Source organism: Apteryx rowi, unplaced genomic scaffold (genome assembly GCF_003343035.1).
Source record: "Apteryx rowi isolate R43461 unplaced genomic scaffold, aptRow1 scaffold_162, whole genome shotgun sequence".
Taxonomy (NCBI): domain Eukaryota; kingdom Metazoa; phylum Chordata; class Aves; order Apterygiformes; family Apterygidae; genus Apteryx; species Apteryx rowi.
In genome coordinates this window covers 1,595,492-1,612,048 of record NW_020447886.1, presented here as the reverse complement: position 1 = coordinate 1,612,048, position 16,557 = coordinate 1,595,492, and the positions used below count along the sequence as shown (strand labels likewise).

Here is a 16,557-nt window from a genome sequence, read left to right as displayed (position 1 = left end):
AACAACCCCGCCAAACACCCCAACCACAAAGCCACGCTGCTGGCTTCTTAAAAAGCGTATTTATTCTTCCTGCGGAGAGGTGCTCGGCTCTCTCGCTCGCAAGGCGGTGGGAAGGTGTCTTGTCTGCTTGAACTTTCCCATCGCGCTGCCCCGTTGCCGCGGGCCGCGCGTCCCAGCCGAAGCGCCGGGGGCACGTGCGGAGCCGGCCAGCGCCGGGTGTCCGCGCGAGGAGAGGAGAAAGTGGGCTGGGAAACGACCAGTAGCTCTTCCCGAAAACTTTGCTGTGACTTCGGCGGCTAAGAGAGGGGGTGGCTCTTCACTTTTGTAATCATGTCAAAGTAGCTTATGCTGACTTTCATTAAGGCTCTAAGGGTTCAGTGTTATATTTTTAATAGCATCTATCTACTGTTTATTGTTTTTTTTTCTGACGTTCCTAAATGAATTTCTTACCCCCTATTCCATTTAAAAGTACGTTAGAAAATTCCTTTATTTATCTGTAGACATTTAAGAGTTTTTGCATTTTTATTCTTGGAAAGGTATTGCAGGATGTTGTGCCAAAACAACTATTGCACCGCTGGATCGAGTAAAGATTTTGCTGCAAGCTCATAACCACCATTATAAACATCTAGGTAAGATGGCTGCAGTATACATCGTTTTTGTTTTTAAGTGTAATGTTTATGATTTAGGAATGTTGATTTGTTCAACTAAGTGACTGTATAAAGAAAGGTATTAATCGGGCAGAAGGTTGTTTCCATCTGGTCAGTCTGACAGGCTCTGTGCCATGCTTTGTGAGTGTAAAAACACAAAACAAAAAACCACCTTACATAAAATATGTCAAGCCTGTACCAGTAAATTCTTGTACTGATCTGTTAGAAATGGAGATGTCGGAATAATCCTCAGTTTAAGACATAGGAAGTAGGGCTTGATCCTCCTCTTACTGAAGTCAGCAGCTTGGTAATCACAGGTTTGAATCTTGGGTCATTTATATAAAAACTGTCACTGCTGGTAACTCTATTACTGTCCTAACTGCTATGCTAATGCCAGTCTCCAGGAGTTGTGGAAATTGGTACTTTCAGAGTTGGTAGCTCTCAAAGAGGGGCTGGTGATCACAAGACCAGTGACAGCTGAATCCTGGAGGACTCATGTGTGCTTACATTTGCAGACAGTAGTGTGATCGATATGAATTGACAGCAAAAGTGAATTTGTGCTTAATATAAGGTGCAGGTGAGCTATGTTTGGCCTCAGTATCGATCACATCAGGGTGAGAAAATAAGCTTGTAATTACCAGCATATTCAGATCCATTTCCTGTGTGATTGTAATAGCGCCCTCTTGTGCATAATATTTGAAATATTTAATATCACGTTTTTAAAATATGTCAGAATATATGTTCAGAGATTCAAGTGTATTACAGTTCTCAAAAAAAAAAAAGATTTTGAGTTGGTTATCTTCAAGAGATTTTAATTTAGAAATTTGATTTTTTTTAACTTAGAAATTGAAGATCATTTATAAAAGGATTTAGGTGTAGAAATAAATCTTGAAACAAAATTCAAGTGATGTATATTCATTTCACTGTACCAAAAAGAGAAACACAAAACACTTGACAGCTCAGTACCACAGTCAAGTATGTGTTCAAATCTGCAGTCTAACAGTTGGAGGCTGAAAAATGGTTTTGACTAATATTTTAAATCCCTATTTTTTGTTTGGTTTGTATTGTGCCATAATTGGCATATAGAGTATTACATTCTTCTCTGTTTAGGGTGCGAGATATGATTCTGATTATGAGAAATGATTCTGACTTGAATGCATGTTCCTGTTAGATGTAGGCAAAAAAGACGATTTTGTAGGTGGCATATCTGTAAGTGCAGAGGCACAATGGTTTAGTTCTTCAGAGTCTTCACAGAGTACTTTTACTGCCCTTGATCTGTAGAGTTCATGACATATGGATCTCAGAGCATGTATGCAAAGAAATAAAAACAATTACTCATCATTGTAGGGGCAGAGGGGAGAAATTCTAATCACAGCATAAGTATTTTCATGGTTATATAATAAGCATGACATATTTTAAAATAGATTTAATATTGTATTCTTACCACCCCAGAAACTAGTATTTGTTTGATTTAATCTYTAAATGAAGGTTTGTCAACTGTGCTTTTTTTCTGTATGGAAGTAAGATAAATGTGTAAGCCTTTTTCAGATTCGGCTCTTATATCATTGATTAAAAAGCTGCATTTGAATGGAAACCATTTAACTATTATAATTAAGCAAAAGAGGTGTGATACATTATTCCACCACTTAAAAAAAAAGTTATTTGAGAATTTGATAGCAATTGTGTATACCTTACAATGTGTTTGTAATAAAACTGGAGGTTTTGCCCAAACTTTGTGTGATTTTTGCACCTGTTAAAATGGAATAGTGTTGCTTCTTCTTAAAACATGTCTCTGGAATAGAAAGCGTAAGATGTTTGGGTCATAAGTAATGAGAGTCTCAAACTTATTTACTTTATTAATGATGGCATTTAATCTCCAATTAAGCATGTAGCAATGATAGATTGTTTTGTTGTGATTCTAGATTTAAAAAAAATCTTAATTGACTGGAATGCAAGTCAGTGAATTCCCTTCCTTCTGTTGCTAATCTTAACTTCTGTGGGTGGATAGTATCATCTGCAATAGGTCTCCTTACAGTCCAGGCAAATCATGGGGCCTGGAATAAATGAATTCATAAGGAGCTTCACAGAATCTGGCAGGTGAGAAAGCTGATAAAACTTAACCTTAAACCTCCTCCTCCTCCTGTCGATGTTTGGGCCTTGAAAGTAGATCTTTCCACCCTCCATAGTTACATGAGCAGTGTGGTCAGGCYTTAGTTCTTTGCATACTGTCTTACTGTCAGTGATACTTGCTTGATTTTTATGATGACTGTTAAATATCTCTCTTTGTATTGCTGACAGGAGTGTTTTCTACATTGTGTGCCGTCCCAAAAAAGGAGGGTTACCTTGGGCTATATAAAGGAAATGGGGCAATGATGATTAGAATCTTTCCGTATGGTGCAATTCAATTTATGGCATTTGACCAATATAAAAAGGTAGTATAACTTTTTTTTTTCCTTTTCTTTTTTTGTGGCTACAATGAATACAAGCTCTTTAAATTACCAAAACAAACACTGAAACGTTTGTGCCCTATTAGCTACACGTCTTTTCTCAGATTGGTTAATTATACCTGAATCTGCTCATTAAAAACATCAGGGAAACAATGAAACACTTTGCAGCATTGTTTAAGGAAAAAAAAATTTCACTGATTTTAGTGCTTTTGTATTGCTGTGAATATTTTTGCTTGTTTGTTTTTTAAACAAAGTATCCTGGAGTCTGCTGCTACTCATTTTGCTAAAAAGGGAGCCCTTTGTAAATAAATTAGGAATAAAATGTAAAATGTAACCTCTTTATTTTACTGTATTGAGACTTTTATTACTTGATAGCTGGAATAACTTACTTAAACTTGAAAGTCTGGATTTATGACCATCATATTTGACATATTAAATGGCTATGTCACCTTGTAGATAAAATTGGCGTGCAGGAGAAAATGCATATTTCAGGGTCTCACAGGTTCTATGGATTACTTTCTACTCTCATGTGTTTACTCTTTCATAATAAATTCCAAATAAATACCTGCAACATCTTTTGGAGGTTAGGTGTTAGCATGACCATCTTTTTAAGCATTACTTATACAAGATCAAAAATATAATCTTACTGTTAGCCATGAGGAATTTCTTGTCCGAAAGGTCAGACTTGGCTCCCATTGAAGTAAATTGCATGATCTTTACTGACGACAGTGGGACTGAAATTGCAATCCCTTTCTAGAAGAGCAAGTTTCAGAAGACCAATACGACGAAGCAACTGTAATGAGTTTCTTGTGTTCTTTTTAGTGGTGTAATCATAAATGCTGTTGATCAAAACACTATGCTTGTTTTATGTTTTATGTTGCATCAAGTAAAAGAGTGCATGCCATACTTTATAACATAGTGATTTATGAATCCACAAATTTCAAAGAACCATTTAACATCATAACTCTTTCTTTTATCTTATAATTGACAACAAACATTAAAGATGCTTTGCAGGAGGGTGTAAAAGAAAAAAACAATTCTCATAGAAAGAAGATATGAAATGATCATCTTTATAGCAGAAGTTACTTCTTAAAACTTCTCAGTTATTTGTTATAAGTCTGGAAGTTCTAACTTCCTTCCAAGACTTAGATTTAGGAATTTTATTTATTTAGGAATTTAGGATGTTTATTCTATCAAATACCCGTCCAGTCTGGCACACACTCCTTCGCTCTCTCTCTTTTCTTTTTCTTTTTTTTTTTAAATCTGGCTAAGCATATGGTCTTAAAGATATCTTGATAGGAATAAGTTTCACATGCTGCATGTGGGAAAATAATTTCCTCTTCTCAGTTTCAAACATGTCACTTTTCAACTTTGCTCAGTGTCCTTTGCTCTCTATCATGCAGGAAGGATAATATTCAGTTTGCCTTGTTTGACGCACATTAAAGATAACTAAATAAATAATTAATCTGGCTTCTTAAGTAAATAGTACTCGTACTTTAAACTACTCATTCTGTTTTATTAGTAGCAATTTTAGTACTTAGGTGCTGCTAATAAAAAATTTGTTAATAACAGAAATTTTCAGAAAATTCTTTTAACAATAATTAATTGCTCTGGTTTGAATTTGTAGTGTTCTAAACTTCTTAGAAACAGCTACAGGGTTTGCATCAATATGCTAGTAAACTGTGATGTACTTCCTGTATTTTCTGATATATGACTATTGTAAATACAATAAATTGTATTGTTTGATATTTCATAGGTAATAAAGAAGCAACTTGGGATTTCAGGGCATGTACATCAATTAATGGCTGGATCTATGGCAGGTATAGTTTTGTACTTGCATTTCAGACATCCCTTTTGCTGAAAAGCTGATGTGTGTTTAGAAGATGACTTAATGTGTTTTCAGGTCAAACTGTGCTGTAAACTTGTATTAAGAAAAAAGACTAGTAAATGTTTTAATATAATAAATAGTTGCTTAATTGAAAACAGTTTGTCTAAAAGTATTCTTTAAAGCATATTAAATTTAAAATTGAATTCCATGCTATGTTGTCAAGCATAGTTATTACAGTGTTTGTTATGTTTTAAAAAAAGAAAAATCCAGTGTCATTAAGATAAAATGTAAAAATGAAAGTTTTAGCAGAATTGGCTTATCAGCCTGTCTGCCATTGCGACCAGATCAAATATAAGCCCAGAGAAATAGAGAACTGTAGCTGCTTAAATGGTGGATTCTTTGGATTTCCCTGAAATGTCTAGACTTAAAACATACAATGTAGGATTGTCATGATACTTTTTAAAGCATGTATGTGAACATCATGTATCAATTAGTGAAATAGCAGTAGAATAAACTACTTTTAAACTGTCAGTATAAAATATGATTATACATACCTGTTTTCCTCTTGCCAGTCACTTGGCCAAAAGTAGCTAAGGAAAAATAGGGGAAGGTAAGTAATAGTGGACTGAGTTTTAATCAGAGGTTCTTTGTGTGTTTTTTACCATTTAAAACAAACTTAATACTGTCTACTGGCAGTCCTTATATAGTTACAACATGAATATTAATATGTAGCCTCTTCTGAAATAAAAATACAGGGGATTATTAATGCTACCTTTAGTTAAACTAGAAAGACCTCATGAAGGTACTCTGGTTTTGCGTGCCATCAGAAAGAAGGGAAAGAGAGAATGAAAAGAAACTATTCAAAAATCCTAAAAAATAGTAAACCCATTTGGTAAGATATGTTCCAGAACTTGGCTGGCTTTATGTTTGAAAGAAGTGGAAAAAATGCATATATATATTTTGTTCTGCCTTTAAGTGCACTAAAGAATGCTTTTTATTTTTTCCAAAAGCTTATTATTATTTTTTTCAGGAGCCTTCTCAGAGAGCAGGAACCACAGATGTGAGGCACTGTCTAAACATTAAATATCAATTTAACTCCACCAGTGTTGGACATGGTGGAATTCTTTGTGTAGCTAAATTAGTAGCATCTGTCATCATTTTTAAGCACCTTACTGGTTGAATCTTCTGCATAGTTAGAGTAACGGAAATAAATTTAATATACGGTGCTATCTGGAAAGCACAATCAACTGCAGTGCTTAGTGTGGTGCATTTAAGTACAATACAAAGAAAGTTTCTGGTGTGGAGAACCCCAAAACTAAGTACATATGCTAGACTTAAGTGTGCAGTGAGATGAATATCACAGAAGTGTATTAATAGTATGACATTCTGGAATCTTATTATTTGTTTACTAGATGATGTTAACTGTTTTTTGGGGTCTTAATTAGATAAATGGTAAGGGGGGAGGGTTTGTATTGAGGATAGTAAGAGAAAGGAGAACACAGAGTTTGGAATATGATACAGAGATTCTCTCGAATTGCAAATATGAGAAAAGACTCTTAGAGAAACTGGTAATATTCCTAGCTATAGCTCCTCTGGCTTAGTCTCTTTCTGGCTCCACTAAGGGGTATTCTGCTGCTGCTTCCACATTTAAATAGCTGCAGGAGACATGCACCCTCATGTTGGTGGAGAGGGGTCTTCGCAGTTTCTTGGAACTCAATATTGTGCAGACGAAGATGGGTAGCCCTTGTTTCCCTTTCCCTTTTGTCCCCTCTCTGTCATCCAGCCACACAGCCATCTGCATTCACTTCAGTGTATGCTATTGATACTTAAATCCTGCTTATGCCAGACTTTCCGACATTGCTAACACTCAACAGACCTGAATCAGCTTCAAAATGGTGGGAAACTTTTGAATATCTTCTGTAACAGATAAACAGGATCAAAGGCATATCCACAGTGAAGAGAAAAGCAGTGAGGATGGGGGCAGTGGAGTGAGAGAAAAGAAAAACCTATTGTAATGCATATATTTAAGGAGCCAAGTTAAAGTTACTGTGGAAACTTTAACTCTGAATTTCCTGAGCCTTGTGTGATTCAAATTTCAGTTGTAACACCTCATTAACAGATAAGTGCCTTATAACTTCCTTTAAGGGAAGACAGCTGGGGGAAAGGAAAAATCGTAGATATTAGTGTGGTTTAGGAAACCAAATGATCCAACAACACCTGTATATATTCTTCCTCACAGGACAATTTTGAAAATATAAGCCTTTCTGAGTTTTCTTATTGAAAAAAATCTGAATTAAAACACAGAAACATGTATTTTCTTATCTGCACTCGATTAACTCAAAAGCAGCCACAAAAGAGCAGAAATTATCAGAATAAACGYGGGTTCCTTGAAACAAGTACAGAAGGCGCTTTTTTTTTCTTTTTTTTTTAATTAAAAGCAATTGGAAAATAGCATGGATTTAGGAGGATACTGCTGTCTCATTTTTAAATAAGACATAATTAATATTTATCTAATTGAGTAAACATATTATAAAAGAATCTGTGCTGTTTATTTCTTTAGGTGCAATTCAGAAAGAAATACAATTATATTTTACAGGTCTAGAAATATTAAGACCTGTGAACTGTCCAGTTCTTTAACCTGCCTGTTTTTTTTTTCCCCATCATCAGCTATTTATCTCTATGCATAGTTTATGAAGTTTTATTTTTTTGGCAGAYGTTTCCTTGATAAATTAATCTACTTTGTTATATTAGTGAAGGAGCACATCTCTTGCAGTTGAAGGCTGTGGCCTGTGCTCATTTTTGGGACGCTATACCTCTGAATCATCTCGTAGTTCTAATTTGATCTAGGTCAGTTGTGGACAAGTTACCTAGAACACAGTATAGRAATCAGAAAAACTTATGTATCTGGCTGATATGTTTGTACCTGACTTTTGTAAAAAATATTTCACTTGTTCCTTCTCTTGCTGTAGAAATTGTTTATTTTTGTTTTCAAAGAAAGATGATGACTAAGAATGGAAGAATAGTGGGGAAACTGTGAGACAAGATAGATGCCCCCTACAGCTAGTCTCATTAATAGCTCCCAAAGCTTGGGAAGCAATTAAAGACACACTGATAATTCCATTCCTGTTGTGCTTCATTTACACTTAGTCTGGGTAAACCAGTATTTTGTCTCTAAAAGTGCTCAAAGATGCTTGAGCAAAACATGACAAGTGAAAAATGATCTTTCGCTGACTTCAGTGCAGTAGAGACTTATGAGTCTGCATCTGCAACAAAAAATTCTGCTGTATTAGAAGAAGTGGTTCCTTTGGGGGGGGGAACACTAACCATCATTGTCCTATTCTTTCAGATCACACACTGGAAATTGCAGTATAAGTCTCTTAGCTGGAGATCGATTTTCAATTCTGTCATGTTTAACCAGCCATGGGAGAGATTTTTGGCCCAACTCCAGTTAACTGAAAGAGACTTTGCTCCCTCAAGACAGGGGATCAGCCTTAAGATGTTCTGGTCTGAGCTCTGACAATTCATAATATTTAGGGAGTAGAAATGAGATTAGTGTTTCTGTAGGCTCTCCCACTATGGCTTTCACTGTCAAAAAGCTGTCCTCCGTTCCTCCCAGAAAAGATGTTGTTCCTTCTGAGCTCAGAGGAAATCTTGATCCCTCCCAATGTACATTTTGCTCAGATGAACAATAAGAAGTAAAACATGCCAGTCCCAGTTCCTTCAAGAAAACATATTTAGTGGCTCACAGTAGCTTTATTGAGCTGCTAACACCAGAAATCCTGTTTTTTCAGAATTAACGGTTAGAGGATTTTAATATAAAGTTAAAAAAAAAAATCTGTTTAAAGCCTTATTACAGTTTTTTTTCAGTCTCATCTGTTTTTTGTTTGTTTGTTTGTTTTTCAATTCGAAATGCTATTTTGGGGCTTAGTGTTGACTACTTAGTACAGTTGCCAAACTCTTGTTGGTCTATTTGCTAGTCTTTGTTCAGAGGGTATTCCTGGATAGTTATCAGTGCATGATTAGTAAGAGCAGGGATAGTTGTTTGTTTTCTGAAGTAGGATGACTTTCCTGTGAGCTCTGTAAAAGCTCCCCCCACTTGTTTTTTCAAAACTGCTTGAATTAATCCATTTTGCAATATTTCTGGACACTCTCGGGCAATTCATTAGGAAAAGGCTGCAGTTTGTGAGGGATTGCATTTAATAATGTAGTTCAGTGGAAATGGTCCTAAAATTGCTTTGGTGTTTTGCAGCTTCTAACTTTAGAACCCTATGGGTGAAATTGCATCAGAAATCAACTGCAGATGTCTGCTTTTCAGAGGCATAGTCCAAAATCTCCGAAAGAGATGTTTTTCTCTTCTAAAATAAAAGTTACTGGTAGGATATTCCAGAAGGCAACAGCCTTTACTCTTAATTGACAGCTGACCAATGTCAACTTTTTTGGATAGCTTGTTCATGCTATGAATTCTTTCCCCATCTAATCCTGAATATTTCTGTCTGATCATTCAGCTTATTAATTTTTTTTTTCTCTCCAAAGATAAAAGTTACAGAGAACTTTGCTGGAGCTGTTTATATATCTTTATGATTCAGAGTTAAAGTGTGAAATTTGACAGTTTGGGATTTGTTTGTTTAAACTCAGTACTCTTCATTAGTAGGATCTTGACTTTATCTTAAATGTCATCAGAATGTATCTGGTAATTTTCAGATGCAGTAGATATATACACGTATCCACATCCAGTAATCACATATTCAAATTCTGACACAACTTTTTGGAATTAACCATGTGAATTTGGTGATTTGACCTTGTAGGTATGATAGGATTAAGTTTTATGGCCACAATCCAGTAAAGACTGAAGCACTTGATTGGTCTGATGCTTATGAGCCATGGACTTAAGAGGACTGTTCATGTGAATACAGTTAGGCCTATAAATTTTTGGAGAATCAAGGCTTAGGTGTGCAGCTTCAGTGTACACCAAATATAAACATAAATCCTTTGTGTGTTGCTGAAGCTAGAGTTCCTATGTGCTGATTATAAGTGATTTTTTAAAAATGTTTCATTAACAAAATAATTTGTATACGTTGTTATATTTACTGCCACAAAAGGAAATTCTGTTTTTCAAAATAATCCTAGAATCAGATAAGGTGTAGGTGAGTTTTGTTTGCTTGTTTTGTTTTTGTTTTTAATAAAGGTATTACAGCAGTGATTTGTACTTACCCTCTTGATATGGTTAGAGTTCGTCTGGCGTTCCAAGTAAAAGGGGAACACAAGTACATGGGAATTATCCATGCATTCAAGATGATTTACACAAAGGTATTTTTTTTTTAATCTTCAGTCCTGTCAAAGCAAAATGTGCTCTTTAAATAATGTTGCACAGCATTGAAAATAGTGAGTTGGTGGAAAATTCACACATGAATTCATTGTGTGTGCACTGAACTTTTTAATGTAAAAAAATATCTGGACGCTTCGCTGCTAAGAAATAGCTCAGACTGGTGGAAGCGGGAAGTCAAAAACAAACAGCAGAGAAAAGTTGGTTTTCAAGAACAAGTAGTAATGACACCAAAAAATATGGGGAGGAGGGATGTGTGCAATTCAGAAGCGTCTCCTAGGTTCTGATTTTGAATGTATTTTTTTTTCTCCTTGTTCATTTTTTCCCCTTCTTTGTCTCCTTTGGAGCCAGGCAGTCCTCCCCTCAGTTCTTCAGGCACAAGAAATTCAACTTGATTTATAGCTCCTTGTTGCTAGATGATGCTAGTCAGATTGCTGTTGTGTGAATCTGTATGAACAGATGTAAAATTTGTTAAGACATTTGTTATATTTCTTGCCACAAATTTGCTTGTATTTTTCTTTCAAAGGAAGGTGGTTTTCCTGGGTTCTACAGAGGTCTGATGCCAACTGTTGTAGGAATGGCTCCATATGCAGGTAAGTTAAAAATGGAACTTGCCAATCCTTCAGCAGCTATGCTAAATTTGCATAGTACATTTGCACACTTAGTTAGGCTTCTGTTAAAATGAAGGATTCTGTTTTTACTAAGATTGAGCAGAGGGGAAGGCCATGAGAAGCATTTGTAACTCTTAGTCTTACTCTAGAAATGATTAATGTGTGTTAAAGCATCTTAAACAGGCAAAATCCAACTTTTCTGAGACTTGGAGCTGAGAGGGAGAGAGGTAAATTGGTGGTTCTTTCTGTTCTGCTTCCCAGTTTTCCCACAAGAATAGGGTCCCTCTCTCAAACAGGTGAATCTGTGAGAGGCCAAGAGTCCTCTATAGATGGAGACTGGAGCCTCCGTATTGGCTCCATCTCTTGGTTACTTCTGTGTAAGTACTTAAACTAAAGTGGTTGCTGACGTGGGATGGAGGAGCATCAGAACTGCCTACTGAACTGTCTACCTGAACTACTCTCTTATTTAAAAGATAAGAAATATTTTACTGATTTCTTCAGTTAAGTAGATCTTAGCAGTTGCTCTTAACAGCAATCCAGTGATTTAAAAACCACAGTCTAGCTTATTTGAAGAGTTCTTCCAAGATTAATTATAAATGTCAATTCATTTGTACAGAAGTTACTATAGAAGTACAAAGCATTGTATGTGTATTCTATTTCTTTGTGCTTAAGAAAAACATCTAATAGAATTGGAAAATAATTTTATTTTGTAAATGCAGCTTTGTGTTTATAACAATACATACATCAACAAAAAATTTGCTGTTTTGTGAAAGTCTATATAAAATTAAATTTCCTTTTAGGTTTTTCATTTTTTACCTTTGGTACCTTAAAGAGCATTGGACTTGCTCAAGCACCTAACTTGCTTGGACGACCTTCATTAGATAATCCTGATGTCTTAGTTTTGAAAACACATGTAAATCTGCTGTGTGGTGGCATAGCTGGAGCGATAGCTCAGACGATATCGTAAGTTTGAAGTGTTGTTTGTTTTTGTTTTCTATATAGCTGTTCATTCTAACGAAACGATGTTACCTGTGAATAAGATATTTTGCAAGTCTAGTTATTAGTAAGTTCTTTTAACAAGGTTAATCTGACACTGGAACTCACTTATTTCATAGTGTTTCACATACTACATATTTAGTCTTCAGAGGCTTTGAAGGTATATGTATCGAACAAATTCAGACAAAACTCCTACTAAAATCAGTTGGAATATTCTTTGTTAAGCTGCAAAATTTGTCCCATAAATAAAATTTGCAGAGTTTTATTATTCCAATTTACTTTTAAAACAATGTCATTTGCAAAGCCATGGAATACAGAAATAGATGTCTAAGATATTGTGTTTGGCATCATTTTATTTTTACTTTGCCTGCTCTCTCCAGTCTCACGCTGTCCTTGTTGTGTTTTGGTTTTGGCCATGAAGTAAATTAATTTGGACTCATTTGGCATCATTTTTTTGCTAAATTACAAATGTCACAAATAGGTTTTCTATTAATCCTTAAACTGATAATTTTATTTTTAATTCAGGTGTCTTCTCCCTCCAACGTTTTACACAGACTGTTTTATATTCTCATCTGATCTTCATGTGTCTCCTTTACTTGTGCCAAATGGAATATACTAAGAGATCTGATTTGCTGGTTTTGATTGTATAGGGGAAATCTCCTTTTCTGGAGAACTTTCAGCTGTGTTGAGAATCTGAGCTGGATTCCTGACTCACTGAAAAGGGAGCTTGGAGGTTTCACACGGACTTCTTTATATATATTTTTTAACAATATTCATATAGTCATCATGCATCTAGTTGAACTGCCGTTCAAATATCTCCTCTGTAGATATCCACTTGATGTAACTCGTAGGCGAATGCAGTTAGGAGCAGTTCTCCCAGACTCTGACAAGTGCCTGTAAGTGGTTTGTTTGTTTGTTAACACAGTTAATGACACTTTTATTGCTAATGYTGGATTTTTGTGAGCAAATTTTTGTTTGTATTTTAACTGAATTTGCAGTGGCTTTCCATAATATCAGTAAGATCCTTAAGAAGAGAGGCTGCCTGCTTCTACTGAAGTGAGATGTTTGTGAGATTTTTTTTTTTTTAATGGTACAGAATCTGTTCCATAATATAATTTTGTGTAATGTTTTATTTGACCTTTTTTTTGTATTTCCAGTAATGTCACATGCACAGATTGTAGTTGGGGTTCCCAGCTCTAATGCCTCTGGGTTTTTAGCAGTTTGTTTTAGTTCAGTAGATGTGGAAGTACCATGATATTAAAATCGGAGTATTAAATCACCTTACGTCTTAAAAAAAATCATTCTGAATTTCAGATTGCCCCAACCAAATTCAATACCAGGAAAGTTTTATCTTGATTACTTTCAACTTGGTGGAATTGTGGTTCTTGAATCTAGTGTGATTCAGTATTAACTCTCATATGGCAAATTTGATCCTACTAACAGTAGTCTTTCTTTTAGTTACCTTTCATAAACACCCTAGAAGTGTTTACTGTGAAAATTGCTGTTCTGTTCTCCTTAGCAGCAGCATCAATTTTTAGCTTGACTATTTTCCACTTCAGTTTCTTTTAAAATAAAAATGTGTTGTTTGTTCTTGGGCTTCTGTTTTCTGTGTTTCTGGAAACTAATGCCTTTACAGATATTAGGCTGCTTAATTAAACAATTTGTTTCAACTGTATTTGGAGAGCACCATGCCTGGAAGGATGGTAGACATGTATGTCTTTAGAGAATAGGAAGATAAAACAAGTAAGAAATCTTGAAGCTTTGAGGCATATGGAAGATGTTCTCAAAGGATAATGCCTGTATTAGCTTAGAAATATTGAGCACCTTCTAGACTTTTACTCAAGAGCTTTGGATTTTAGTGTCCATTTGCTTTGTTTCAATTTAGGTACATGAGGAAAATCATTCCCCTTACATACATACTGCAAATTCTGCTTTAATAAGGTTAAATGTCATACTTACCACAAATACTTGCATTCCTCTCTTGAGGAAAAAACACTAGGTTTTCTGAAAAAAGAAAAGAAAACTACACACATGTGCAAGGTGTGAAATATAGGACTAAACATAAATTTTACAGGACTAAATGTAAACAAACTTTAGAAGGAAGGACCTGTGCTTAAAGAAGAAGAATGGAATACAAGCCTAAATTCTTCTCTGTAATTCAAAAGTGGATGTTACACTGGGAAAATTGTATTTTCCTGTTGCTCTGTATCACATTTGTAAGATAGAAATGGTGCTCCTCAACTCCCTCCTGCCAGATAAGACGACAATGTGTGTAACCATTCTGATGTAAAATTTCTTAATCTGTCTTTTATTTTCAGCCTGAAAAAAACCTGTCCTTCTTTAGATGAGACTGCACGGTCCTTCTGTCCCTTTACAGAAAGCAGTCACTTCAGTCCAGGCAGGCAATACCCGTTTGTCCACACCTGAATCCTTTCCTCTTTCCAATTCCCAGCCTTTGTGCTTAAATTTCTTGCAGAAGCTCAGACTCTCTTCCGAGTCCTAAAAGTACCTTCATGCTCCACTTTGTGGAGTCACATGCCTTTTTCCTATAGATCTCTTAAGAACCAAACATAATAAGTGAAGAAAGTGATTTTGACTATTGAATGTGTGTATTCGATAATGATTTGAGTTCTTATTTTTCCAGTACAATGGTGCAGACACTGAAATATGTGTATCAACAACATGGAATAAGAAGAGGATTATACCGTGGTTTATCTCTAAATTACATTCGTTGTATTCCTTCACAAGCCGTGGCTTTTACCACATACGAACTTATGAAACAATTCTTGCACCTCAACTAAAATATTTTTCGAACTTTACTGTAAAACTACACTATCAGTGTTCAAACTATATTTGTGAGTAAATTACTTGAAATTTTAAAAACTATCTGTTACTGTGGAACTGCTGTTGTCTGACAACTTAGTTTTATTTGCCAAAACATGGTTAATTTCCTGGAGTCAAACCAGGAGACAGATCAAAATGAACAGTAGTTAGCTATAAACATTTTTTTGCACTTGATCTTGTAAGCTTCCTTAGATTAATGTTAAGAATTACACAATTTTACAATTATGCCCAGATTTTATACGGGTTCCAAGCTGTTAGTTATTTAGCTTTATCACCATTCCAGGAATTATACTCATGGTTATATTGCTTTTTAAGCTAGTAGTTAGGCATCTGTTCTTCTTTAAAAATTAAATTGAATAAGCTGATTTGAATAATACATAATGATTTTCAAATCCAAATATTTGCCAGCCTTGTAGAAGCTGAATTCAGTAGACCACAATTTAAGCATCTTTTCATTCTTTTTTTGTACAAGTTTTCTGTACAGTAAGAACAATGCATATATCTTCAGGTGGGTACATATGAACGTCTCTTCAACCATTTCAATAAATAATGACAATGAGATATATTTAACATTATTAGCAATCTTGCAATTAGGAAATCAGTTTCTTTGCACACTCTCTAATTAAAAAAATCTGTATTTATCTACACAATTAAAAACAGGACTGGGGTAATATTAGTTTTACAACATCAAGAGTTAGAAGAAATCTCTTAAACACAGTTAGTATGGGCCTGATCCTGCAAGGTGTTTATGTACCTTTTCTGCGGTGCTGAATATTCTCAATTCAGTTTGCTGAAAGCTGAGTATATTATGTACTTTCCACTACTGGCTCCTACAAACATGTTTGTCCCTACCTTAAAACATGGTGACAAACATGACTGCATGCTGCTGCATTTACTTATTTGGGCATATGGATAATAGTCAACCTCTTGGCCAAAAAAAGAAAAAAGAAAATGAAGATTGTATTGGAGTCTGTAGATGTGTATATGTACTGTCTCTATGATATGCAATAGACTATTACACTTTTTTTCCTCCTACAATTTATTTTGTAAAGGAATTACTTTCCAGACTTGTTTATACATGATTTGCATTGGTACTCTTGATTTTATTCACTTGATCCAGGAAACTGTAAAGCATTTACTTTAAGTGATGTAAGTTATTTATTTATTGTAAATATTTTAGCAGTGTCCTTTAAGATTTGGTAATGGTCGTGTTAACTAAATTGGTGGTTGGTAAGATCAATTTGCTTAATTCTGACAAATTTGACAAACTGGACTTTGAACTATATATCCAAGAATTTTTGTGGCTTTTTTTCCCCCCAGTTTCTTAAAAGTATATATTTCTTTGATATTTAACAATATAGTTACAGACAGAGAATGAGATGTATTTGAATTTATTTTATTAAAAATCTTGAACTAATATCTTTGTGTGATTTGTAAGTGTTGCAGCCCAAAAAATGCATGCTTCTGGAATGATCCGTGTGCTTCCCCATGTAGGTAAACTTGCATAAAACTGTCATTCTTAATTAAAAGAGACAAGAATTCAGCTCTTGGTCTGATCTTTAGTTTTATTTGAAGGAAAATTAACTATTATCACAGTGAATGTTTATCATTAAAAGCCCTTATGGGAGAGTTAAACCCACTATTTAAAAAAGTAGACCTGTGAGATGTGCCATTTTTATTTCTGTGTTGTTTTACGGTGCAAACAAAATAACTGTCTTGTCAAGCTTGTTCATCAGTTCTGAGGCTCAAGTGCCAGTCTTTTTTCATTTTAATACTGTTAAGGATGTTTAAAGAGTTTTACATTTTAATTTTACTAAAAGTGATATATTTTAGGAACTCCAATACATTTGCACTTATGTCT

General features: G+C 34.9%; 1 protein-coding gene across 5 annotated transcripts; it reads left to right on the top strand.

Moving 5' to 3' along the window:
* The first annotated feature begins 522 nt into the window (after positions 1-522).
* Positions 523-16,239, top strand: SLC25A16 (solute carrier family 25 member 16). Of its 5 annotated transcripts, XM_026059955.1 has the most exons (8): positions 523-629; positions 2,946-3,079; positions 4,851-4,914; positions 10,108-10,229; positions 10,772-10,838; positions 11,657-11,819; positions 12,680-12,748; positions 14,497-16,239. In XM_026059955.1, exons 2-8 carry the CDS (start codon positions 3,017-3,019, stop codon positions 14,651-14,653), a joined length of 705 nt encoding a protein of 234 aa, XP_025915740.1. In that variant the 5' UTR covers positions 523-629; positions 2,946-3,016; the 3' UTR covers positions 14,654-16,239. The 5 variants fall into 5 exon arrangements, with proteins under 5 accessions (XP_025915740.1, XP_025915744.1, XP_025915746.1 ...); XM_026059959.1 differs by lacking the exon at positions 12,680-12,748; XM_026059961.1 differs by lacking the exons at positions 12,680-12,748; positions 14,497-16,239 and adding an exon at positions 12,378-12,496.
* The last annotated feature ends 318 nt before the right edge of the window (positions 16,240-16,557 follow it).